We start from the raw sequence: 27,745 nt of genomic DNA on the forward strand, positions 1-27,745 counted from the left end.
GAACTCCTGAGGGACAAAATTCCGGCACATCCGGCGATGCTGATATAACCTCTGCAGTTGCGAGCGTCGTTAAATAAAACATAACATAACATCTACGCCTTGAGTCGTTGCCAACATTTTCTAGCTCTGAGTTTTAAAAAACTCTCTTGGAGAAGAGAAAAGAAACAATGGCTGACACTCCATTCTTGAGTTTATGCGTCTGCTCTCTCATTCATTTTGCGGTAGGTCATAGGCCTAATTGGCATTTTAGGATAACATTGTGATGATAAGATGAAGGAGTTGTTTAATTATTCGTTGACACAATTGGTATTCCTAGTATCCCATAAAGTGAAAGTTTTTCAAACCTCCGTCAGGGATGGGAAAATAACATAATGGAAATTGTAATGCGCGAATTAGTTTTGGCTTGTCCTTTATAATACGAGTATCGGTATTGTATGCGGTTGTGAACTTGTGATTGTGAGAACCGTTTGCAAGTGTTTCTTTGAGAACAATGAATTGTGTGTGTAATATATCGAAAGAGAGAAGGGCTGATTTCGTCTACAAGCAAATGAATTAAGTCAAGTGCCCATTATATATATTATAATAACTTATTGTTAAAAATTTCCAGTTACGGAAATACACGAATAAACAAATAAAACATAAATAAAGAAATACTAATGCTCGAGACCTTGAAAATTTGCCACTTCAGCCTAGAGCCTTCCTCAATTTTAAAACCACGAGCCGCGACTGGCTGCAGCACTGAGTATAATAACAAATTATTTATAGAAGCAATTTATGGATCGAGGGAGAAGAAGAGAAGAAATGCACCAAGGAAGTCTTCAGAGGAAAAATAATATTGACAGAGTAAGAAATCAGAGTACTGGTACCAGAATGAATGCAACATGAAATCTAAAAATCATTGAGTGTTGAAATCATGATGGGCCCTAACACGAAACAGGCTGAAAAAAGTTATTAATCAATAGTAAGAAGTTCATTCGCATCTCAGTAATAGTAGACATTTTTATTGTAATTTTTTCTTAATGTATGGTATGTGGAGGTCTATCAAGCAGTTCGTTAATGTTGTTAGTCCAATTTAAAATTGAGTATTATTCAATTGGGGTTTCACCAGAACATATTTTTAGAATGAGATTTCTGGTTTAGTAAACAGAAACTATTTCTCTCTTACAGACATTAGGGTTGTATTTATTGTTTGTGTTTGTCCTGTTTTCTTTCAAGCAATATTTGAAAAAAAAAAAAGGAGGGACAAGGGAAGTAGAAGCAGAAGATGGAGAAAGAAATAGAAGAGTCACACACCTCGGAGCTTTGAACATGTGGGCAGGAGAAGACGAAGAGGAAGAAGAAGAAGGAGAAAAAGAGAAAATAAATATTATAAAGCACCGAGGACTTGGGCGTCATGTGAAACTTATTTATTTAGCATAGTATTTCAAAATTACAGCAGCCCTTGTTTATGATATCCAGTACTGGTACTGCAGAAAGGAGAATTTCGAAGTCCTTCGTGACCTAAGTATAAAAAGGAATGCACAGCAAGCGTCATTCTTCGAGCATTTCATCATAAGGGGAAGAACCCGCGATACTCATTAGATATAAAGCAATTCTGGCAGTTGTAACAAGTTGCCTTTGCTTGAAATCGATACTATGCAATTTATTATGCAGCCAATCGTTGACTGAATTATTTGGCTTCAACGCAAAAATCAGTGATAGGATGCTGGTACATTTTCTGAAATGATTATTGTTTATGTTATTATTACTTCTACTGCTAATTGTAATTTTAAATAATTTACAATTTTCAGGTTCCTTTAGTGCCCATAGTACCTGGATTCAGTGTCTTCATAAATGTATATCTCATGTTAGTTTTGGACAAGTACACTTGGATACGATTTGGTGTTTGGTTGGCAATTGGTAAGTTCTAATCCAAATATAAATACGAATCTTTACTTTTATTATTCCAAAGTATGACTGCTTAAAATATTGTGGAATATTTGTATTGTAAATGCATAGAAATTTATTTAAACCTGCGGCGTAACTGTTTGCTTTCATCTACCACTTCCGCAGACAATGAAGGATGTTTTTCATTTTCCTATGTACTGTATTTATGTTTTACAAATATTATGAATATGATCTGTAGGATCTGAGAGGCTGTTAATTAGCGATATTAGAGTACAGTAGGTAATGTAATAGGTACTGGTCTAATTTTATTATGACTTCGGTTTATTTTTCAAATATAAATAAACATAGTTGAAACTAAAAAGTTGCTTATGTAATGGTCCCATTCTCATGTGACAGAAGATTTCAAAAGAGAAAAGGTGATCTAAAAATACAGTTATGATTATTTCCTTAATGTCCCATTGCCAATAACTCCTGTGCAGGCAGTAACCTGAGTCACACAACCAGGAACACTGACCGCGTGGATCTGGCAGATAGAGCTAACAGGATTCAATATTGACACTTCTATATAGCTGTTACTGTAAATGCTGCACATTAGTCATATAGTACATTTGGACTCTTTCGTAAAGAATTGACGTTCACATAGCGAAGTTCATAATTTGAAATTAATGCTATCTTCCTCCTAATATTGTCTTTTTATTTCCTCCGTGTATGTAAATAACATTATGAATTATGTAAATTCGAAGATACTTAATAGACGTGCTATAAACACAATTTAGTTTTGATGTTAGTGTGTATGTTTCACATACGTAATACATATTTCTGTCATGAGATGATTTACATGAAAATTCTTTCTGGCTTTCTTTTCATTATATTTTTGACGTAGAATAACTTCTATTCAGTCGTTCCACACAAGTGGCATATCGGAGTTGGATGTAACAAAAATGTGCTTTACTTAGGCGACTTTGAAGGCCCACTGTTTGAATGCTTAGAAAAAACTATCTACTCAATTCAAAATTGCAAAAAGATTTATTTCAGTTTTCTTACTTTTTTTTCGATGCCTCACAAATACTGCTCTTACAGGCAAGATAGTTATAACTTATAAGAGTAGGTAATATAGAAAAAATATTCTACTGTTTCACATAGGCTTATTAGTCAGAAAATAGATACCAATATATCAATATTTTTAACTGTACATTCATGATAACTACACAAACCTTAGGTTAAACATGTATTTGCTTAAAAATCAAACATAAAATAAACAGGGAACGCACGTACTGCTGTGGCAGTTTGATCACACGTATTGCAGATTGCATAAATATCTGAGATATCAATCTATACCAGCTCATAGTTCTAGGATACCTGCAAGAAATGTTTAGCAATATTTGTAAATGATAGCATCTCGTATAATATTCCATTTTACATCAAGAAAATTTTATTATAATTTTTACATTAATATATTTTGTTTCAGTACTACCATTAACCATTATTATTGTTGTAACGTGATTACGTCATGCAAAAGGGTTTGAGAAAGGAATAAAGAGAAAATGGTGTCCATTAAAACGCAGACACTTCAACGAAATTAATTACTATTCAGTATAAAGCAATAAGAAATAAAAAAAACTGTTTTTTATAAATAGTTTGAATTATTCTTGTCTTTTGTCAACCCAGAAACAATTAAGTTACAATACCAATAGCACTAATGTTAGCGTATTTCGAAACATCTTTGTAACTCCAATGAATGCCGTTATGAAATACATCTTTCCAGACTCATTATTTTGTCTTAGCAATAACTTTTAATTAGAAGACATGTTTTGTTCCTATATAACACCATATGGAATATCAGTAGGCCTAAGTAGATAGGACTACACAGTGTAATAAAGCATCAAAGCTTAATAAATATGGTATGTTACTGTATATTTAGTATCCCATCATCAATTTCGTGTTTTTCTATCTGTGTGCAACCATTTTATATTTATGTCAACGTAATTGAATGTCTGCGATTTTAATTACGTACTGTACATGCATTACCGGTACATATATACCGGTATGAGCTGGTACATATATATTTTGGATATTTGCAGAGATCAAAGTTAAATTGTTTTTCATGCATATAAACCATCCTTGAGATAAAGAGAACAATTCAAAGATAATGTTGTGGGAGTACACTATCAATCAATAACAATGTCTTTACGTATGAGAACGAGAATGTTGTAATCTTATCATTATCTCATACAAACTCTGTCTTCATTTCAGTGTGCCAATAGTAAGAAGAGTCCTGGATGTTTACTGACATATAGAACCTTACTTTTATCTATACCTATTTCATATAGCACAGCTTTTGGAATCCGCTTTAGTCAATTAATATCATACTTTAAAACATCCAGTACAATACCTATATTTATCTTTTAATTGTTAAGAAAGTGTTCATCATAGAAGAAGAAGAACCGGTACTGTAATATTATGATTCATAACAAATTTTATTATAGCCTACTTGATTTAGTATTGGTACCGGTAATTAGAATATAGCCTACGTGTAAATTAAACATTGTTTTTATACTCTTTTAGATTCACACCGATATAAATTAAGAATAATTAAAATATTTCATGTTATTATAGTTGAGAAAATAAATATTAAATTTTTACTTTCAGGCTTTTTAATCTATGTTTTCTATGGTCTGAAGAACAGCGAAGAAGCGAAGCTTTCAAAGAAAGGAGAAGAAAATAATGAGTTTCATGTCCACCATGGTACTTTTGCACGTCGAACAAGAGCAGAGTCACTACAAGCAAAATACGGATATAAGCCTTCAAATACTGTCGCTGATATACTTCGAAGTACAAAATTATGAAACAATATTTTTATAGCTTTTGTATATGTATATGTGTAAAAGGATTCTCTCATTTAAATGAGATGGAGAAGCATGTTGAGATTTACTTATTGATCAGAGAGTGTTACTATATGTTGTATGAGAAGAGTGATTTTAACATGACGCAGAGAGTTTATTTCTCTGAGACTTCAGACTTAGGATACGAATCCCATTGTACAATACAATACATGAACGTTAAAAAGTAGATAAGTGAATTATCCGAGAACATTATTTATTAAAGCTCCTTGAACTTCGAATGAATACCCTAGTAATATTAAATACGTACAAAGTTATACGGAATTTCAACATACACATTTCCTATTTGAAATCAGTGACTATAATTTAGATTAGATTAGATCTTTATTAGCTGGTAGAATTACAAGCATTCAGTCGTTAGTACACAAGAAAAATGACATAATATACAATATAATACAAATAAACTTAATTCTAAATATGCTTCACATGCAAAATTACAATTACTTTAAATATACATTGAAAGTGAAAAACATTACAGTATAGATTATACAAGATAATGTCTATCAGTATTGTGTAGTTATGTTGAAATTAAATTTCATCTTCAGTAACTGTAACTCCATAGTCCATTTAAAAATAAATGAAACCTTCCGCTTAGTTTGATACCAAAATTTCCAGCAGGTTCTGGGAGGAATAAAAGTAGAGTAAAAAAGAATCAGTGATGATATAATCTTTTCATGTTTAATGTATTATAATGATATACTGATATTAGTTCAGTTACTCAACTGAACAGTGTTATTATATACAGTAAAAGACGAGTATAGCGCAGACTGATATACCTATCGCAAATTCGGATATAATGGGTGGAAAGTATATCCCCCGAAAAACAAACTATTATTATTTGATTGATGAATTGGCAATTTACTACTGGTAGTGTTAATTATATAAGTACATGTGGCTTACAGCCGTTTCGGTGTATACTGTACACCATAATCAGATTGAGAAATGCTCTGATGATGGTGTACAGTATACACCGAAACAGCTGTAAGCCACACGTGCTTATATAATTAACACTAGTAAGTTGCCAATTCATCAATCATTTGTAATTAAGTGTTAAAAGTAGTGTAAGCAAGATTCAAGATATATTATTATTTATCAGGAATATAACTTTTGTGAAGATCTTTTGCTTCTGCTTCTGCAATGAGACATTTTTCCCGAGGCATACTAGTGCTGTACAGAATGTAGAACATTTTATTGTATACAATCCCATAGGAAATTCTCACTTACAAATGTTTAGTCAATTAGTTCTAGGTCTACAATAGGTTGAGCGATTAAAAATAGTTTAACTACCGTTATTGTGGCCTATTTTATGTTTCTTAGGAGTAAAAGTGTGTGTAAGTAGGAGTATTTTATTTGTATGTTTCATTACATGAAATTACTTATAGTTATAGTATTGATATCTAGTTCATTATGTTGCAATCTTTTCCTCCATTCTTCCATCCCATAGTTGTCACACTACAATTTACTGTCCAATACATCGCGGTTAAGCTGTAATGCAGGGTGAAGTATGTTCTTTGTCAACCGCATTGTATCGGATTTTTACTGTAATTATACACATGTATAAATTACATTAATTTATTTTTTTATTATTTTTTTGTGGTTTTATAAATTTATTTTGTAGTAGTTTTGTCTCCAGTCTTTTTATTTTTCTTTCCTTCTTTTTTCATATAGAAATTCCAATTTGTATTTAAATTTTTACTTTTTCGATACAGCATTTCAAATTTTTGACAAAAATAGGAGTTTTAGAATTCCTAATGCCAAAATTTTTTTTCAGAATAGCACTTATAAGTTGTGTCTGTATGACTATTCTTTAATCTGTGCACGAGATTGCTCGTTTATGCCACGTTCTAATGCCTACATTTCCCGTTATTCTTACTTGAACAATGATAATACGGTATGTCAGCAAATCAACTACCTATGTACTAAAATAACATGAATTGTTCAGTTTGTTGTATGTTGGCTCCAACGCTTTTCTTCAGTATTATTTTATCACATAGAAAAAATACTTATTTAGGCGGCATAATTTTATTGCTAAACAAAGAACTTTAATTCAAACTAAAATTCTCAAAGATAAGTTTGAAATAAATGTTCGACACAAATCAGTACAGTATATTCAAGTAATATAATTGTATAATATAATTATGTTGGAATAAGTGTCACTAGATTTTAGTATTTCTTTATACATAGCCTACATCGTTAATGAAGACATTACCTTTTATGACATCATCATAATTATTACTATTATACTTACTTATGGCTTTTAGAGAACCTGGAGGTTCATTGCCACCCTCACATAAGCCCGCCATCAGTCCCTACCATCATATCTCACTTCCCTCAAATCCATTTTAATATTATCCTCCCATTTACGTCTCGGCCTCCCCAAAGGTCTTTTTCCCTTTGGCCTCCCAACTAACATTCTAGATGCATTTCTGAATTCGGTCATACTTGCTACATACTCCGCCCATCTTAAATCTCTGGATTTTGTGTTCCTAATTATGTCAGGTGAAGAATACAATGCGTGCAATTTTGCATTGTGTAACTTTCTCCATTCTCTTGTAACTTCATTCCTCTTAGCTCTAAATATTTTCCTAAGCACCTTATTCTCAAACACCCTTAACCCCTGTTCCTCCAAGTTTCACAATCATACAGAACAACTGGTAATATAACTGTTTTATAGATTCCAACTTTCAGATTTTTGAGAGCAGACTGGATGACAAAAGCTTCTCAACTGAATAATAACAGGCATTTCCCATATTTATTCTGCATTTAATTTTCTCCCAAGTGTTATTTACCGTTATATTTGTTACTCTTGCGCCAAGATATTTGAATTTTTCCACCTCTTCAAAGGATAAATTTCCAATTTTTATATTTCCATTTCGTACAATGTTCTGGTCACGAGACATAATCTGTACTTTTCTTTTCGGGATTTACTTCCAAACCTATCTCTTTACTTGCTTCATGTAAAATTCCCGTGTTTTTCATAATCATTTGTAGATTTTCTCCTAACATATTCATGTCATCTGCATAGACAAACAGCTGATGTAACCCGTTCAATTCCAAACCTCTCTGTTATCGTGGACTTTCCTAATGGGATATTCTAGAGCAAAGTTAAAAAGTAGAGGTGATAGTGCATCTCCTTGCTTTAGCACGCAGTGAATTGGAAAAGCATCTCACAGAAACTGACCTATACGGACTCTGCTGTACGTTTCACTGAGACACATTTTAATTGATAAACTAATTTCTTGGGAATATCAAATTCAATAAGATTATTATATAAAAGTTATCTTTCATATGCCTTTTTTAAATCTATGAATAACTGATGTACTGTACCCTTATACTACCATTTTTTCTCCAATATCTGTCGAATACAAAAAATCTTATCAATGGTTGATCTATTATGCCTAAAACCACAATGATGATGCCCAATAATTTCATCTACATATAGAGTTGATCGTCTCAAAAGAAAATTGGACAAAATGTTGTATGATGTCAACAAAATGATATTCCTCGAAAGTTATTATAGTTAATCTTTTCTCCCTTCTTAAAGATATGTACAATTATAGAATCCTTCCATGGTTCTGGTACAATTTCCTTTTTCGAAATAGCAAGTACAAGCTTATAAATTTCGCTAGATAATGTGCTTCCATCCTCTTGTATTAATTCTGCTAGAATTTTATAGATACCTGGAAACTTGTACTTTTTCAGCGTTTCTATCGCAATTTCGACTTCAGAAAGTGTGGGTTCGGGTGTAAATGGCTCAGCAGTTTGTATTTGAATATTGTTCCGATCATTTCTACTTGACCTATGTACATTTAGTAGTTGCCCAAAATAGTTTTTCCATCTGTTCAGGATGGAATGAGAGTTTGCAGGCAAGTCCATTCTCATCCTTGATCACGTTTACCCTATCCTGATATCCGTTCTTAAATTCCTTTATGCACTTATATAAATCTATAATGATTTTATTCTTACTATTTGTTTCTGCCTCATTCAGTTTTTCCTTCAAGTAAATCTCTCTTTATATTCCTAAGTATACGGTACGACTTGCTTCCTCTCTTTCATTGAAAAACATTAATAATAATAATAATAATAATAATAATAATAATAATAATAATAATAATATCATCATATTTATCAGTGATTTTCTTCTGGAGAAAAAGGTGGTGAAACTATCTGTAGAATATACGTATTATAGTGGATGGGGAAATGATTGGTGCCCAGTGCTCGAGAATTTAATCATTTTCAACCTCATTTTCGTCCAACTTTAAGACGTTCAAGACCTAAGCGGAGTTCAAAGGAAAATTATGTTAAAAACATAATTATTAACACATTTCTCGATTCCATAAAGAAAAATACAACAAAAAAGTGCCGGAACACTGTCCACTAGAGAAAATGCACTGATGATAATGACGATGATGATGATAGTTATGTAATGTGAATATACCATATACATTCTTGATAATCCTGCCATTCTTTGCACAGAAGGGTGCTGGATTTCTGAGAGTCTCAAAATGTCATTAAATTTAATGTTAGAAGCTGCGCCAACCACTTCACTTGCACTTCTAAATCGAAACTAGAATGTACCGTATTATAGCACACGTAGTCAATGTGTGTAAACATTATATAAGTATATATGTGCAGGGGTATATTTCAGTCCTGGCGTTTCCAGGGCACTATTTTTTTAGGCCAGGCGGCGCCAGGGCATTTTTCTGATTTTCATATTATTGTATTTATAAGAAGTCATATTTTATTCATATTTAAACAATTTCGTAGTGAGGTTTACTCCGCAGACCTAATAACCTCTTTATCTAGATTCGAACCCACGCATTTTCGCTTGGCGTTCCATAAGTATTCCTGCGGAAATCGTAATGATGATGATGATGACGACGACAATGACGAAAACAACTACCGCAGGTACTACCCAAATCCCACAGCCAGGGGACTCTTCTGTTTAGAAATATACCATGTACAAAGTGAGTCAATGAAACGCGCGATTTTCAGATTCGTGTCTTTTCGGTTGTCATCATCATCATCATCATGATCATCAGCGCTACAACTCATCAAGAGTCCTGGCTGTCCCAAGAAGTCTTCGCCACTCCTCTCTGTTTTTTGCTCTACCAGTTATGGACTCCAATACTTTTAGTATCCTTTTCTATGTCATCCTCCCATCTAGCTCTCGGTCTTCCTCTAGTCCTCTGTCATCATCATCATCATCATCATTATCATCATCATCATCATCAGCGCTACAACCCATCAAGAGTCCTTGCTGTCCCAAGAAGTCTTCGCCACTCCTCTCTGTTTTTTGCTTTACCAGTACAGATACGGACTCCAATACTTTTAGTATCCTTTTCTATGTCATCCTCCCATCTAGCTCTCGGTCTTCCTCTAGTCCTCTGTCATCATCATCATCATCATCATCATCATCATCATCATCATCATCATCATCATCATCATCATCATCATCATCAGCGCTACAACCCATCAAGAGTCCTGGCTTCCCAAGAAGTCTTCACCACTCCTCTTTGTTTTTTGCTCTACCAGTCCAGTTACGGACTCCAATACTTTTAGTATCCTTTTCTATGTCATCCTCCCATCTAGCTCTCGGTCTTCCATTAGTCCTCTGTCATCATCATCATCATCATCATCATCATCATCATCATCATCAGCGCTACAACCCATCAAGAGTCCTTGCTGTCCCAAGAAGTCTTCGCCACTCCTCTCTGTTTTTTGCTTTACCAGTACAGATACGGACTCCAATACTTTTAGTATCCTTTTCTATGTCATCCTCCCATCTAGCTCTCGGTCTTCCTCTAGTCCTCTGTCATCATCATCATCATCATCATCATCATCATCATCATCATCATCAGCGCTACAACCCATCAAGAGTCCTGGCTGTCCCAAGAAGTCTTCACCACTCCTCTTTGTTTTTTGCTCTACCAGTCCAGTTACGGAATCCAATACTTTTAACATCCTTTTCTATGTCATCCTCCCATCTAGCTCTCGGTCTTCCTCTAGTCCTCTGTCCTCCTGGGTTATATAAAAAGACTCTTTTAGCTGGTCGTGAGTCTTCCATTCTTGCCAAATGTCCAGCCCATCTCAAACGATCAGTTTTTATTATTGTAATATGTTTGGCTCTTTATATAGGTAGTTCATACATTTCGGCATTATATCGATTTCTCCATTCATCATTTACTTGTACTGGTCCAAAAATTGCTCTTAGTATTTTTCTCTTAAAGATATTTAATCTGTCTATATCTTTTTGTTAAGGGTCCAAGTTTCTGAGGCATAGGTAAGCACTGGTCTAATCAAAGTTTTGTATATTATGATTTTACTTTTAATACTTAATACTTTAGATTTAATGTGTCTTATGAGTCCATGATAACATCTATTTGCACAGAATATTCTTTTCTTAATTTCAAGACTTAGATATATCTTCTTTGATCAATCAAGGAACCCAGGTATGTAAAACTGTTCACATACTCGAATGTTACAGGATCAGCATTTGCATGCTTCAAAATCAATATTTATGGTATGAATAACAAACGTTACAGGCCTACAAATACAGACAATATTTTATGAATCATAAAACAATAATTTTAAAATTTGATTACGTGATTGAATAGTAGCCTCCATAGATAATTTTGTTTATATGATACTGAAAAATATAAACGTACACAGTTGTACATAATATTTTCCATCTCTTTATGTTGATATTATGAAAATGAGAGTAGTATAATTTTAATTGTTTTTGTGTGTTATACATATTCAATTATTTTTATAACTTATACAGTAGTTTGCATTTAATATAATATCTGTAACTATTTTAGAGGGACCATAAGTATAATGATATACAGGGAAATATTCTGTCTGATGTATTACCGGTTGAACCGGTACATAATTTTGTTGTTACGATATTGAAAAATATAAACGTTCATAGTTGTACATAATATTTTCCATCTTTTTATGTTGCTAGTACGAAAATTATAGCAGTATAATTATTTTTATATATGTTATATCTATTCAATTATTTTTTATAAACAGTACTTCGCAAGTATAATTTCTAGGGACCATAACTGTAATGATGTACAGTGAAATATTCTTGTTTGATGTATTATCGGTATAATGTGACATTGTTAACAATATTCTAGACTTGTAAGATAGTTAGACTGTTCCAATGTTCTTAAACCTGTACCTGCATGTCCTCTAGTACACGAATTCTCAACCTTGTTTAGCTGATATACCACTAATTCATAGTACATACGTACTTTCACTGCACCACTAAGTAAAATTATGTGTCGGAATTTTCAATATTAAGATTTATAAAATAAGGTATAACAATAATGATCATGAGTCTGAAAAATAGTGGTTATATTAACATAACTTCTTTATTATTAGTTAAATACTAGAAATATATGAAAGAAACATAGGCTCTACCGAAAATGGGCCTTAAAACTTTTTTTCTGAATTTCGAAGTATGACACCCCTAAAAAATTACATTATAGTCTTAAAACAATGTATCAAAATTTGGCTGTTAAAAAATGATGAAGAAGCGAGGACCATGAAGTTTACTCAATTTATGTTTTTAAGACAAATATTGAAGAGTAACTTTTCTCTTGGTGTAGGTGTAAATCTGGACATTTTTGCCAGTTTATCGGTAGGCCTACCAGTAGGTGAAATTTTTAAATTCTACAGTTTCTGGATTACTAGCTTGAAATTTGAAATTTTACACACACATTACTAATTGCTAGTTAAGCATGCGTACAAATTTTCATTCAGCTGCAGGCTGCTAGCTGGTGATGCTCGTACAAACATTGGACCAGGGTGACAAACTGTAAAATTTTGTAACTAAATAAGAAAACATAAAATATTTTGCAAAGAAATAAAAATATATATTAAGGTATTTTTTTAACGTTAGCATCTCTTGAAATATTTAAAGTACTATGTAATAAAGAAAGTTGGCATAAAATTTGAAAGTACCATCTAACATCTTACACCTGCGCTGACCAACGACTTCGTTTTTAGTCTTTGTCATAACAAGTGCAGTGAAGTATTATGGTGTTAGCACCATGCGATGAAAACATGAATCAGTTAAACGATTTAGTATGTATTCTTTTGAAGACACCATTCTCTCGTTGTTCTGCAGAAGATAAACAAGATATTTTAAAATACGGCAGACCGACACCTCACATTAATATAACTGTGGAGCGGAGTATAAGGTAAAAGATTTGAAAGCGATCTTAGAAACATAATTTTGCCCCTAGGGATTTATTGTGGTGTTTGATTTTTTTAAGGCAATGCATCAGTGAAAATCCTAAAATTTGTATTTATTGACATATGGACTTAAAATTTTTACCAGATCATGAAAATGCAATGTCAGTACAACACACCAAATTGCATTGCTGTATAATGTGTCATTCTTGAGATATTAATTTTTGATTAATCTTTTAATCATTAAATTTATATTTCATCAATATGCACCATGTGATGAAATTTATATTTATAAATTTAATATTTGCCTCACAAGACCAATATAAACAAACTGATTTGGAGTTTTTAAGAAACTGTTGTTACTTTTCTATTAATAAATTTTTAAATATTGAGATGATTTTTCTTTTCGCATTTTATATTATTTGCCAAAGATTTTTTAAATTTATATGATCATTATTAGCACTATGAAAAAAAAACAAAATCAGATTTTAAGTTCAGTATTTATACACAATTCCTGAAAATTTCAACACAATTTCATGAAAACTGTATGGATTTTGAAAGCAACAAAATGCTGTAAAAAATATAAGAGAAGAATGACTATAATGGTGCGTTGTTCCACAAGGTCATCTGTGATGATGGTTGGCCTTCCACTGTGCTCCTCGTCATGCACATTTTGGCATCCTGCTGAAAATTGTCTACACTAGCAATGCACCATCTGCTTGCTCATGATGTTAGGTCCATAGACTTGGCACAGCTGACGATAAATTTCAATTGGCGCTATGCCCTGTGCATTCAAAAACTTTATCACTGATTGCACTTCACACGCGGTGGGAGCTGGAATAGGAGCGTCCATTTTCAACCAATGCAACAAAGCTACTGAGAGCACTCGGGAAGTTCCGCTAGTGCATGCATCATGCCAGGACATTACTCTATCACGTACATGCAGTCGCTTCGCGCAACATATGGTTTGCTAGCTGTGGGACGAGTGGGAAAGTTACTTTATGGACGCGCCTCATATATGAAGGTGTCCACTTGTTCTACTGCCTCATTTAGAATTCGCACGTTTACCTTCTTTATTTTTCTTCCGACTACGATCGTATTCGTATTGTCTGCATTTATCTTCATCCCATACTGCTCACGACTATAATTTAAATCCAAAAGTATCAATGGCGACTAGTGATATTTTTTGTATGTAGGATATGAGATTGACGACTAATGACCAAGACAGAAACTAATAATAATAATAATAATAATAATAATAATAATAATAATAATAATAATAATAATAGAGCATGCACAATTAATTTCTTGTTACAGTTAAATTGTTAAATTATTCTAAATGATCAAATACAATTTCAGATATTCTTTCGGCAGTCCTGTCATGTGAAAATCCTGTTATTTAATTGATTTTTATGTAATTTTGGTTTTCATTCATTTTATTTTTATATCATTTTAAATTATTTATTATTTCGTTTATTCTATTCTTTTAAAATGACCAATGAACTGCATTTAAGGAGGCTACAAGGGTACTTGAAAATTCGTATTGTAGAAGAGTCGTAGTGTTAGGATATACGGTCACATCCTCAATCGCGGTTAAAGTCAAGCCATACCCCGCCCTCTGCACCCTCCCCTGTCCTTCACTTCACTGGTAGAAAAAACCGTTTACTGTAAGATATTTGGATGGTTCCTTGGAAAGTATTCCTAAGGTCTGAGATGTGCAGTGGCGACAACTCACAACAGAAAGTGGAAGTTTGAAGAAAATTATTACGTCGGGACTCATTAAAAAATCAAAATCTGTAATTAAAATGTTTTCTGTCCTCAGAGGCACGAAATTAAACTGTAGGATCAACCTCATATCCTTCATGGACGAATCGCCACTGAGTAGTATATCCCTTAGTATCATTTCTTCTTCTCTTAACAACGCCATATCATCAACAAACATATAGTTTTTTCTTCTGTCACCCCTTCCATATTCTGAAACCTCTAAGTAGATGTTGAATAGGGTAGGTGATAGAGGGCATCCTTGTCGTACTCTTCTCCCTACTTCACTCCCCTCTGAGTTTTCTTCTCCTATCCTGATATTCAATATTTTTCAGAATCTTAATAACAGTTAATTACCTTATTATATAGGCGTCCTCTGATTGAGGTTCTGGGCTGATATATACATCTATTATCAGGCAGTACATCAGAAGAAATTTATATCAGATGAAAAATATTTGTTCGTATACATCTGAAGTCTGATTAGTATAATATGTTACTAGTCAGTGATGTATGCAATGTAGAGAGAAAGGAACTGGCTACTCTATCTCATTATCTCTCCTGCTTTAGTTGTCTCATGAGTGATGCCTTATTAGTGTCACTTATCAAGGATTGAGTGGTATGTCAGTCAAAGAAGTTGAGAACCTCTGCTCTAAAGAAAGTTTCTGTTGGTATATATATGAAATTAATACAATGTAAATTCTTAAATACTGGTACTGGTACCACTGCTATAGTTTCACAGTTAACAGTAACTTACCGGTAATTTTAACGATTATGAAACTTTCAAAACGGATTCTATGCCCCTCAAACGACTATAAGAGGTAATCTATAGGCACCCACTACTGAGAATAATGTATGGACTCGAAAAGGAAGGCAATAATGGAAATTTCACTGTTCGAATATTTTCAGTGTGCACTTGCGACTTGGAGGTACTGTAGTGTAAAAAAGTTTACAATATTGTCAATTATATTTAGAGATTAATATATTTATTGATTTTGCATAATTAAATGTTAACACTATAATTAATATTGTAATGTATGTATTAGAAGCAATAAAATATTCAAATAATATTACAGTGTACCTATTGTCAACAAGTACCTACTGTGAATAAAATAAAACTCTTTAATTGAATTTCAGTGTGAATCCATCCTCGCCCAGCTTTGGTTAAGATCTGAGTCCCCTTTTATATTAAGAACAGTGTAACACCGACAATTTACATTTTAACATAAAACTCAGAGACTTAAAACTCAATTATAGAAACAATTAATATTAGAGGAGAAAAATTCGCTCCGGCGCTGGGAATCAAACCCGGGTCCTTGGTTCTACGTACCAAGTGCTCTTACCATTGAGCTATGCTGAAGTCCAATCCACAGCACTGGATCGAACCCCTCTCCTCCAGTGTTTTTCTTTTTGTAGCCTGACTCCAAGTTGGGCATGTATGTTGACAGTTTTATATTAAGTCAACTGCCATTATACAAGGAGCACACTCAGTTGAGTGACTGGTGGCCGGGATTCCCCAGTAATATGCACAGTAATCTGTACATAAATATGCACTGTTGCTAGAAGAATCTACGTAAAGATTATTATTTTTTGGCCCTACAGGATATATCTGTTATGGTATGGTAACAATTAATATTAATTCTCACTATGATATCAATGTCTTTCTTTAAATAAAAAAAGACCTTAGCCGTTCAGAATGTAAGTAGGCTAATCCTTTTTTTATTTCTTGAAAATGAAGTTTTCTGTTCGTAATTTTATGTTGTATCTGTAAGCGTTTGTAATGAAAGATGTAGCTCTTACTGTTGTTACTGTTATTTATTAAAATTGTGTTCAGAATGTTGTTTTTATTATTTTTTTTAATCTCAAAAAAAGTTGTGAAAATACTTTTAGCCACTGTATATACACATACCTGTACACACACACTCATTGGTAGCAATGTTGCTCCTGTTCAGTGGCTCTGCTCGGACATTCAGCCCTGGTCTTACGCTACTTGACTGCTACCAGATGGCTGCTGCTACATTAGCTATGAAGGCCTCAAAGAATTGTGTAAAAATGTTAGAAGGAGCTCTGATCTGGTTCTCCAACTACAGGTAAGTTTTCCATTGCCTTGTAAATCTAATCATATAAAAATTACATTGTCATGAATTGCGTGTAGACTTTTGAAATTTTATATATGCGTTCTCGGACTGTTAGTGAGAGAGAAGGACGTTGAAAGCCAAGAAAACTCTGTGCATCCGTAGAATACATTAACCACACCACTTGTTCGTTCATTTACCCTGAGTTAGGAACACGTATCATATCTTGTGCTTCTATATGTGCATATTTTCTGCTTATTTTTTGTGTTTTTTCGTTTGTGAATATAGTGTTTTTGTGTATTATGCTATGCTAGGCTAAGGATGCCTCCTTGAACTGATATTTTTGTAGTGAGTTATAGCGAGACTGCCCCACACTGCTCTAATGTCAGCCAAGCACACAGATAAAGTCTCAGATATCTAATAAGGTAAGAACTTACTCATAAGAGGAATAGGTAATCAAGTTTAACGCTTGTTGTTGTTTATGATGATGATGACGACGACGATAATGGTACAGTAATCATTATGATAAATAAACCTATGAAGTCTGAGCCCTTATGATGAATGAAACAGCAGAAATGCATTACTTTGAGAGTATTCTTTATATATCGCCTGTGTAGGTACCACAGAAATTTATGAGTTGAATAATTAAATGTAAGTGTTTTTAGAATGATTTGTAATTATTAAAAAAACTGTAGGCCTACCGAATTTGAAGATAAAAATCTATTATCACTTTCTACGAAAACGTTTGTAAAGAGATAAATTGATTTCGGCATTAAGATTGTTGACGATAATTTAAAATCACTTATCTCTAAACAGTGACCTATTGAGGTAATCACTGATAAGACTCTTTTACCGATTAAGTATAAGTAGCCAGAACACGTGCGTGAATTCTCTTTTTGACAAAGATCAGAAGTTGTGCTCCTTTGCAAATTAGTTATAACAATGAGTGCCTTAATAAGATTTGTTAAGAAGTTAAACAAGAAGAAAGTGTTTCAGACTTCTACCATGACAGAGACTAAGTTGGCACGCAAGCTTAATGCACTTGATCTCACTGCCTTAGGTGTCGGCAGTACACTGGGAGTTGGTTTGTATGTACTTGCTGGTTCTGTATCGAAGTCGACTGCAGGTCCTGCTGTAATTCTGTCATTTCTCTTAGCTGCTATTGCATCAGTATTTGCAGGTAATTTAATTCTGCACAAAACATATGGTATCAAAAAATGCTTAGACTTAAACATTTTAATAGAATCTTTAGAATTTTAAATTAATATAATATTTTAAAATGTCCACTTTTCGTGTCTTATGTAAAGAATACAGTATAAATTATGTTAACTTATGAGCAAAATATACTAATCTAATTAAAATCACATGTATCGAGATGTGAACATACACAATTTTTTTAGGATGTATATATTTTAGTATAGCATTTGCAAAAATAGACACCACCAATCAGCTGTAAAAAGTGATTTTAAGATACAACTAGAAAAACCCGAAGGTAGTAGGCTAAAAGAGCTGTAAGTACAGTACCGTTAGATGTTCAGAAAAGTAGGTACTATTACAGTGTAAATTTTTTTAGTTATTGGCTGACTGAAGTGCTAATTCAATGAGTGAAGTGCTCTAGACCAGTCCTGTCCAAGGGAGCTGCCTCGAACTGACTCTCAGGACACAGGTACAGGAAGCAAGTGAACGGATGTGCGAGGATGACACAAGTGCTAGTCGTGTTTTACTCAGTGGAGTGGCTTTTATTTATATTTTCAAATAAATGCTTCTCAAATAACAATAATTGTCCATTTAAGTGTATGTACAAGAATTGCTCTAAATATTTATTTAATAGGCCTATTAGTAATATGCATGTACAGGAATAAACAAAATAATAAGATTAGTTTAATTCAGAGATTACAGTATATACTTAACATATAAAGACCATTTCTCTTGACTGTAAAAAATTCCTTGAGATTGCACTACGTGTGTGTCTGTGCTATGAGACGTGAAATATCTGGACATACAGACTTAAAAATAGAGAATAAAAATCACCAGTATGTAAACAATGCCAGCACGACAAGATTACAGTATGCTGGCATCTCAAATAGTAACATCAGTCGTCAAACTTACTGAATATTATTATCATTGCAACTATTAATAATAACGAAATAATATAAATAAAATTATTATTATTATTATTATTATTATTATTATTATTATTATTATTATTATTATTATTATTATTATTATTATTACTCAGAATTAAACTTGCCTCGTTTGAGGAGGCTTTCTCAAGATTCTCAGGTCCACTGCGAAACGAGCTGGTCTGGGTTCAAATCTTGGTTGGGAAAGTTATCTGGATGAGCTTTCTTCCGGGGTTTTCTCTCAACCCATTAAGAATAAGTGCTAGGTAACTTTCGGCGCTGGACCCTGGATTCATTTCGTTGGGATTACTATCTTCATCTCTCTCAGATGCTAGATAATCATAGCAGTTGATAAAGCATCGTAAAATAAAACAATTTAAAAAATATCCTGAGTCATTTTTGTACGACCCTCTTCATAGGTATTAGCATGTTTATTTTTATAGTGGCGCTTCACATTATATTGGCCACGAAAGTCCACATATCAGGCATCCCGATCGTTCATCTACTTGAAGGAAGGAAAGAATATTTTTCTTTCCAATCTGTATCTTAGGTAAAGGCACTTGCGCGTCTCATCTCCAATCTGCATTGTACGAATCCATATCATTAGAGCAATTGGAGTTTAGGAAACACCATTGGATATATAGGCGTTTTCTTAGTGGACATTCCCCTCTTTCTACTATAATTTAAACACGTTATTTGCGTATTTTCTAACGTATATAAAATGAGAGAAGTAAATTCATTGAATTTATTCGGTTATTGTTAATACAAATAAAGTACCATATAGACTTAAGTCTATTTATAAGCAATATAAAGCGTTTATATTTTAAGCAATGCTTACAGTGTATTTAGATTTACTTCCATCGTTTTATATAAGTTAGAAAAGACGTAAATAACTTATTTTAGTTGTATTACATTGAGTGGGGGATGTCCGCTAAGAAGACACCTATATACCCAATGGTAATTTCTAAACTCCGAATGCTCTATACACGATGCAAATTGTACATCCGCCACATCGTGACTCTCAGACTCAGAAGGCAGCAATAGTATGACGTTCTGTGCACTGCCCCGTCTCTCACTGTATGCCCTGGGAGCTGAATGCCACCAGTGGGCAGGGCTGCTCTAGACGTTCATAAATTGTATAATTAGAAAACTACTTAATTAATAAAATATCTGTTTAGAATAATTAATTTGTAGCTGCAAATATTTAGGAGTATGACATTGTTAATTTAATATTTTGTTGACATTATATAATCTATGAGAATAGTTGAGTTAAGGATATATGCTGTTATTATCAGAAGATAGAAACACGGTTTCTTAACTGTAGAATACTATGTTTTTCTGTAAATCATAAATTAAACTATAACATCGTGTTTCAGGTTTATGTTATGCAGAGTTCGGTGCTCGCGTTCCCAGAGCAGGATCTGCTTATGTGTATAGCTATGTCTGTGTGGGAGAACTTGTGGCTTTTATTATTGGATGGAATCTTATTCTGGAGTATGCAATTGGTAAGTTCCCGAAAGGAAATTTACGTATTATATTAGTTATGATACTATTTAATTTATTATTAAATTATAGTATATTTATAGATAATTGGAAAAATTCCTAAGTGTTTCCTCATGAATTACTGTATGACATAGGCGCTATGGTTACTGCAAATCAATCGACACTTGATAACAGGGTACTTGATATAGTGTCATTAAATAACCGATAATTTATTCTGTTTAACTTACTACTTCCCACATTTCTTAATTATCCCTCCAATCTACATTTCTTTTGCTCCACACCAGTGGCATATATTCAAGGACGTCTAGGTAATCATAAATCGACCAACTATTTTCCTTTCTTTATAATCATCGTACTGGTAATACATGAATATTTGAATAATTTAAAATATTTATTTCCTGTAGAGACCTGTTTTTATATTTAATTTACCCAAACAAGTGTTGATGGATCAATTGAGTCATGCTAGAAGTGAACAATAGAAAAATACGTTTTCCTGAAGCTCAGAACCTGAAGTACCAGTATAAGTATACCGAGACTATTACAGAGCAGTTTTGTACACATAACAGAATGGTCTTCATGCTATATTGAAATAAATCTCATAGCTTCTACAAAATTGTATTTTCCAATGTTACTTTACATAATTTATTTGTTATTTTAATGCATTAATAAAAAACTGAATTTTAAATTGTAATATACTTACTGTAACTTTTAGAGTTTTTATTATCGTCTTCCATGTAGGTACTACCGGTACAGTACGTAATTGACGTTGTTAAGATTTTAAAGTTACCAGTACTGGTACCTTACTTAAGTTTGACAAAATAAAATACGATACCGGTACTTCATGAGTTAATTTCTTTTATTCCAATACCTGCATAAACAAACAAAAATAAAATATACCATACGGTAAGTAATATTTACGTCTAAAATAATATTATACAACTAAATATACGGTATTATATGGAAAGTTTAAAGTGCATATATCGTTACCAGTGGGAAATAATTTTAAAATAATTATATTAAATTACCAACTGGCTGTAATCACCCTATGCCACTGCTTTGTACTCTCGAGATTCTTACTGTGTCTTCGATTCATGAAATTCATATCAACAGAATGCTCCAATGCTTCTGTCCTTCTTCTCTTTCCCTTGCATCCAAAGTAGATAAATGCATGATGTCAATTTGGCAACATTCTATTTAAAGTGTTACCACTTTAAACCTGTTCTTCAATTTCTAAAATCCTGTTTCCACAAGATTTTCGAAATTTGAAGTTCTTTATTTTAATAATAGTGGTCTATTTTTTTTTGTCTTGAAGCGAATTTCCTTTGTCAGTCATTTCAGAAATATGTTTTCTTTTCACTCTGAACTGACATTTTATTCTTTGCTGGACATTTGAAATAATGAATTAGTAACAAATAGAATGTTAGTTTCATTTAACAAATTATGTCAGTTACATGTTTATGGGTTTATTGTTCAGGTGCAGCCAGCGTAGCACGTGGAGTGAGTGCATATGTTGATGGTTTAGCGGACGGTGCCATGAAAAACGCTTTTAATGAGTCAATGCCAATGCATATTGAAGTTCTGTCAATGAAATTTGCAGAGTACCCAGACTTCTTTGCTTGTGGTATGACATTAATATTTGTAGGTAAGTGTGAAACATTTCAATACTTATTACATTTAAACATTTATCTGAAAGACGTTTGAAATTAACCAATGTTATTATAAGGTTAAATCACCATACTTCTGGCCACAAGGGGTGATAGTCAGAAGATTTAATTTTCGTCGACCATGTAACACTGGAGTGGAACTGTAAAAAGTCAACCCCATCAAACCGAACTGAAGCTTATGTTATGGAATGTAGAAGACATACGGAAGCTACTTTTGAAAGGCCCAGGAGACCTTTGGTCAGGGATCGACGTAATAATCGCAACGGAAACAATGATCACACAGAAGATGGACTTCCCAAGTTACTATAGCATACGCCTTAGCAACCCAAAAAAACCGAGGAAGACCAGCTGGAATTAACCATAAAAGAAATTTACATTAGCCCAGCCAGAAAAATAGACTACACCATTAAACAAATAGCCAAAGAAATGGCTTACACAGAGAGGGAAGAAAACGTAATCCTAGCTGGCAACCTGAATTGCAGACTCGATAAACCGAACGACAAGACAAGCACTGAATGGCACAAGCACCATTGATCTGGTGTTCTACCGAGGCAGAAGGAAGTCACCAAATAGTGGGATGCTAAAAAATTGCAGCACTGAAAAAGCATTTGCCAGTCTATGCGACTTTTAAAATAAGAAGAAACTACCCACGTCAGGAAATGGAGCCACAACCCTGGTCAAGGAAACTAGACGTTGCCATACTCCAAGACAACACAACGAATCTGGATATAGCCTATCAACTTATCGAATCTGAACAAATGGAACCAGCTCTGAGAACCGTGACTGACTGTATAAGAAAGGCTCTGATCCCCAAGAAACCTCGTAAATCCAAAGCCTAGTTCGACGCCAAATGCTACAGAGCGAGAAAAAACACTCGGCCATCTACATGAAGCCAGACAACGGAAGACAGAGTCAGAGCTAAACAGATACCGGTATGCAAAGCAAAGGAAACGATACAAGAAATTACTTAAACAGAAAAAAATCCATACACATTGAAGAACAGACAAGGCTGTAAATCCAAGAAGCTCCAAAAGACCCATTTACTGCACTGAAAAGGAAAATAAAACGCAACAAACCAAGCAAGCATGGAAATTTGGAAAAATTATTTCTCACAAATCCTCAACCAAGAAAAACAAACTCGAGCCTTAGAAATCAAAGAACCCAGTAAGATAGAGACATCAGCAATAGCGTTAGGAAAAGTCAAAACAGCGATACTTTCCATGAAAAATCGGAAAGCAGCAGGGTCAGATGGAATCTGCGATGAAAGTCTAAAAGACACCCTAGAATAGTGAATGTCAGAGTACCAGTAGCTATATATTCACATAACATAGGCTATTTACTAACAATATAACATACCGGATGTCTTTTCGTTATACTGGTACCGGTATTAAGTGGCATTGCATGAAAAATTTAATGTTATTATAAATGAATACTGGTATCTCAACTAATTCACTGTCGTGTTTAAACTAGCGTAGATAAAATTTCCATTTTCAACCAGAGGACTGATAGGTATTATGTATTGTTATATTTCAAAATAAAATCACTTTTAGTTTTCTTGTCTTAATATTCTGCAGATTCTATAACTATTTCTAAAAACTAATGAATGTATCACGAATATATTCTATATTGTTTTGCCTCAAATTTACGAAAAATTGTATTGAATTCAACTATAACTTCAAGATAGAGTTGGGCTTCAATTGCTCAGTGGGCCCAGGCCCTTCAAGGGCTACAGCACATCAGGAAGAAGAAAACAACTAGACTATAACTTGGTGATGATATTTATTTTTAAGTTCGTAACTTCCAGTTAGTATTGCCAGATTTGTTTTAGGAAGAAAAGAAAGATTTTCACAACATTAAGGAAGATATATGCGAACTTCCCAGGGAGTTGGTAGCATATAGTTGATTGTTTATTGTTTAAAGTGTAAGATCATTACTATATTTAACTCTATTTTGGACATTTAATATTATAAAATGAATTTACAGAACCTGTACTATGTTAGGTCTACATAATATATTTAACCATTCATACCTAGGTAAAACATCACTTATATTTAACAGATGATTTGTCAGTATGAACTCTGAAATAGTGTTGTATTATTTTTATTCTCTAAGATAAATTCTCTGCATGATTGATTGAAGTTGAGAAATACTTGTAGTTAAATCTTTATCAAGTCCACAGAACACTTATTTCTTACATCTGATCACTTAAACTTCATAGCATTATAAAAATTAATCTCGGCATATAATCCTAGTACACTGTATGTTTAAACTAAATTATATTGCGGGGAGGGGGGCGAAGTAGATAACTCTGAAATTATGGAAGTCGTATTTTAAGGTAAAAAACGTAAGAGTGCCGAAAAACGTACAACTGACAACCCTACTTCCAGTATTACATATACAAACTTTGTTAAGATATACAGTGTGCTAGGGAAGTCTCTCCGCACTGGAGACAGTGGAGTGATATGCTCTAGCAACTGCAGTTATGTTGGCAGTAGCTGGAACTTACGCTAGGAACAAAATGTAAACTGTGTATTCACTACAATCATAACAAATGCTGAAAGTGTTTTCCTCATTCTTGAAGGCACAGTTCGACTTTTTTACACTAATCTGCAAACACTTTCACTAATTTTTCTTGCGTAATCGACTGCACGTAATTAATTATATTCGGCTTAAGTTCATTGATTGTTTTAGGATTATTACCATATACCGAAGATTTTGCCGCACCACAATGAGTAATTTTTTCATAATCACTTTCTTTTAATTTATGAACCATTGTAATTTTATAGGAGTACAATTGAAGTTCGCTTCTTACAGCCTTATGTGCTGTCCACTTAGAGATCTCGGCCTCTTGTGCTAAATTGCGCGTTGATTTTGTAGGACTTCGCAACATTATATCCGAGATTTCATCAAGTTTTTCTGTCGTTAAAATTGTAGGCCTGCCACTTCTTGGTGCATCGAGAACTGATCTGGTCCCACGGAATTGATTGATCAAATCACGTATAGTATCGTGATTTGGAATTAGGAAAACGCGTACGAAATTTCTGTTTCACATTTTCCGTAAACTTATCACCGTCGCGAAAAACGTATTTCACCAAAAATGCTCTTTCTTCAATAGAAAGCATTGTCGCCAGTAGTCTTTAGCCACCACTCACTCACAATTAGACTGCAGTACATCCCGTTTGCCCTCAACTGATACCATTAGCTAAGCAACTTTCACTCAAGGATGTGGCAATGATCCCGCCCGGCTGATGCTGCCACCATAATTGGAGTTGCAAGCACATGCACTCCGCTGTCTCCAGTGCGGAGAGACTGCCTGGCGCACTGTATTTTTCTACTCTGCTTACCAGATCACGTGTATTTTATTTTGAAGTATTTGTTTTTTTCTTCTAATGATTTTTATTTTACATTAGGCGTCCATTTATTTTTATGTTTCTAATGATTTTTTCTTTTGTTTATAGTTGCTCTTGCATTTGGTGCAAAGGAATCATCAACAATTAATAATCTTTTCACATTTTTAAATATTGGTGTGGTATTGTACGTGATTGTTACAGGAGCTTTTAAAGGTAAGATACCAGTAATAATTTTCTTTTAAGTATGTTGTATGACTCAAAATGTCAGAAAATGAATTTATTTTTTTATGTGTAACAATTATCGGTATTGCAAGAAATTAAGAGAACAGTTTTTGCAATGCATACCACATAACTAAAATTGAAATGTCAGGAAACGAAAATCACTTCACTTTATTCTAACTTTTTACACGTTACACTTATTGTAAGAAATAAACAATAATATATGGACATATGGTACACTACATAACTAAAGTTTAGAGCAGAAACCAGTAACACGTCGATTGTTGTAGATAACGAGAAGATGTTTAGTAAATCGCGAATGTTATTTACTAAAGAGAAAAAATATTTCAAGAGAATTGTAATAATGAACGTTAGTCAAGATATCTATTATTGTTGAAACTGATTTCTTCAAAAGGCCATACAAGAGGTGAAGATATTTATTGCAATGAAGCAGTTTCTTATGCTGGACAAAATTTTATTCTAATACAAAAGTTTATAAGCATTATTACTTACGGAACTACAGTTCTAAGAGGTTCCAATACTGGCTGCTGTCTTCCTGGCTCAGTACAGTACCGAGAAGATAAAATTTTAATTTTTCTCTTTGTATTTTATTTTTTTTTTGTCTTTGTATAAATGTGTTAACCTGCATCATACTCTGTTTATTTGTCAGTGTTTGTTTATTTGCTTATGTTTGTTAATTTATCTAGGTTTATTTGTGCTAAGTTTATTTGTTTGTGCATGCGTGAGTGTATGTGTGTGTGTATCTATTATCTAACCTGATGATGTCATGGCCTGGCTTTGTATACTGGTTTCTGACAAATCATTATCATCGGTAGCACTACAGCCTGGGTCGAGCCTTGGCTTCTTTCAGGATTCTTCGCCATTTGTCCCTGTCTCTGGCTACAATCCACCAATTCTTCACTCCAAGCCTCTGAACATCTTTCCATATGCAGTCCTCCCATCGAAGCTTAGGTCGTCCTGCTCTCCTCCTTCCCTCGACTTTGTACTCCAGTACTCTTCTGGGTATCTCATTCTCTTCCATCCTCCTTATATGCCCTGCCCATCTTAGTCTTGAAATCCTGATCGATTGTATAATGTCAGGGGATTTGTAGAGTTCATATAACTCATTGTTATACTTAGCCTCCATCCATTACCATCATTAATAGGACCAACAATTCTACTAATATCTTCCTTTCAAATATATAAAAGCGTTGGATATCAGTTTCTGTCATAGCCCAAGTTTCGGAGGCATACATAAGAGTTGGCTTAATTAATGTTTTATAGATTATGCATTTAGTTCCACGAGAGACCAATTTAGATTTAAATTGTTCTTTTAAACCAAAGTAACTTCTATTGGCTATTTGGATTCTTCTCTTAATTTCCTCTGTGGTGTCACTGTTATTGTTTACTAATGATCCAAGGTAGATAAAGCTTTGCACTTTCTCGAATTTATACCATCAATAACAGTGTGTGTCTCAGATTCTTCATGATCTCCATATTTTCCATATCCACTTACTATCGTATATTTAGTTTTATCTTCATTAATTTTGAGACTCATTGATTCTGCTGAATTTTTGATCGCCCTGAAAGTCCGTCTAATTTCTCTCTCTTGATCTGGCTACAATATCTATATCATTAGCAAAGGCTAATAGCTGTATAGATTTATAAAAAATTACCCACGAGCCTGGATGTCAGCATCTCGAACAACTTTCTCCAGGGCGAGATTAAACAATAGACACGCTAAGGAGTCTTCTTGCCTTAGTCCATTTTTGGTCTCCAGGGGTTCAGTGATATCGTTCTGAATTTTGATATGACACCGGCTATACTTCATTGTAGCTTTAACTAAATTAAGTTTATGTGGGATTTTAAATTCCCCCATTGCTTCATAGAGATCTGCTCTGTTGACGGTGTCATAGGCTGTACTAAATAAATGATGATGGTTTTCAATATTATGTTCAGTAATTATCTACAATATTTGCCTTAAAATAAATATTTGGTCTATTGTCGATTTGCCCTCCAGAATGCCTGTTTGTTAACTTCCTATGACTTTCTCAGCGTGTGGGA

The 27,745-nt window shown here is 33.6% G+C and overlaps 2 protein-coding genes across 4 annotated transcripts in view; both read left to right on the plus strand.

Moving 5' to 3' along the window:
* The window catches only part of slif (cationic amino acid transporter slimfast), a 136,760-nt gene extending 120,177 nt beyond the window's left edge, over positions 1-16,583 (plus strand). For all 3 annotated transcript variants that reach the window (XM_069834658.1, XM_069834657.1, XM_069834659.1), the window contains 2 exons: positions 1,791-1,899; positions 4,537-16,583. In XM_069834658.1, coding sequence (XP_069690759.1) covers positions 1,791-1,899; positions 4,537-4,733 — 306 coding nt within the window. In that variant the 3' untranslated portion in view covers positions 4,734-16,583. The remainder of the gene's footprint in view (positions 1-1,790; positions 1,900-4,536) is intronic.
* A 1,104-nt stretch (positions 16,584-17,687) lies between these two features.
* The window catches only part of LOC138705904 (cationic amino acid transporter 2-like), a 44,937-nt gene continuing 34,879 nt past the window's right edge, over positions 17,688-27,745 (plus strand). Inside the window, exons 1-4 of the mRNA XM_069834660.1 lie at positions 17,688-18,002; positions 20,322-20,450; positions 21,923-22,090; positions 25,571-25,675. Coding sequence (XP_069690761.1) covers positions 17,765-18,002; positions 20,322-20,450; positions 21,923-22,090; positions 25,571-25,675 — 640 coding nt within the window. The 5' untranslated portion in view covers positions 17,688-17,764. The remainder of the gene's footprint in view (positions 18,003-20,321; positions 20,451-21,922; positions 22,091-25,570; positions 25,676-27,745) is intronic.

The sequence above is a fragment of the Periplaneta americana genome, chromosome 9 (assembly GCF_040183065.1).
Source record: "Periplaneta americana isolate PAMFEO1 chromosome 9, P.americana_PAMFEO1_priV1, whole genome shotgun sequence".
Classification (NCBI taxonomy): Eukaryota; Metazoa; Arthropoda; class Insecta; order Blattodea; family Blattidae; genus Periplaneta; species Periplaneta americana.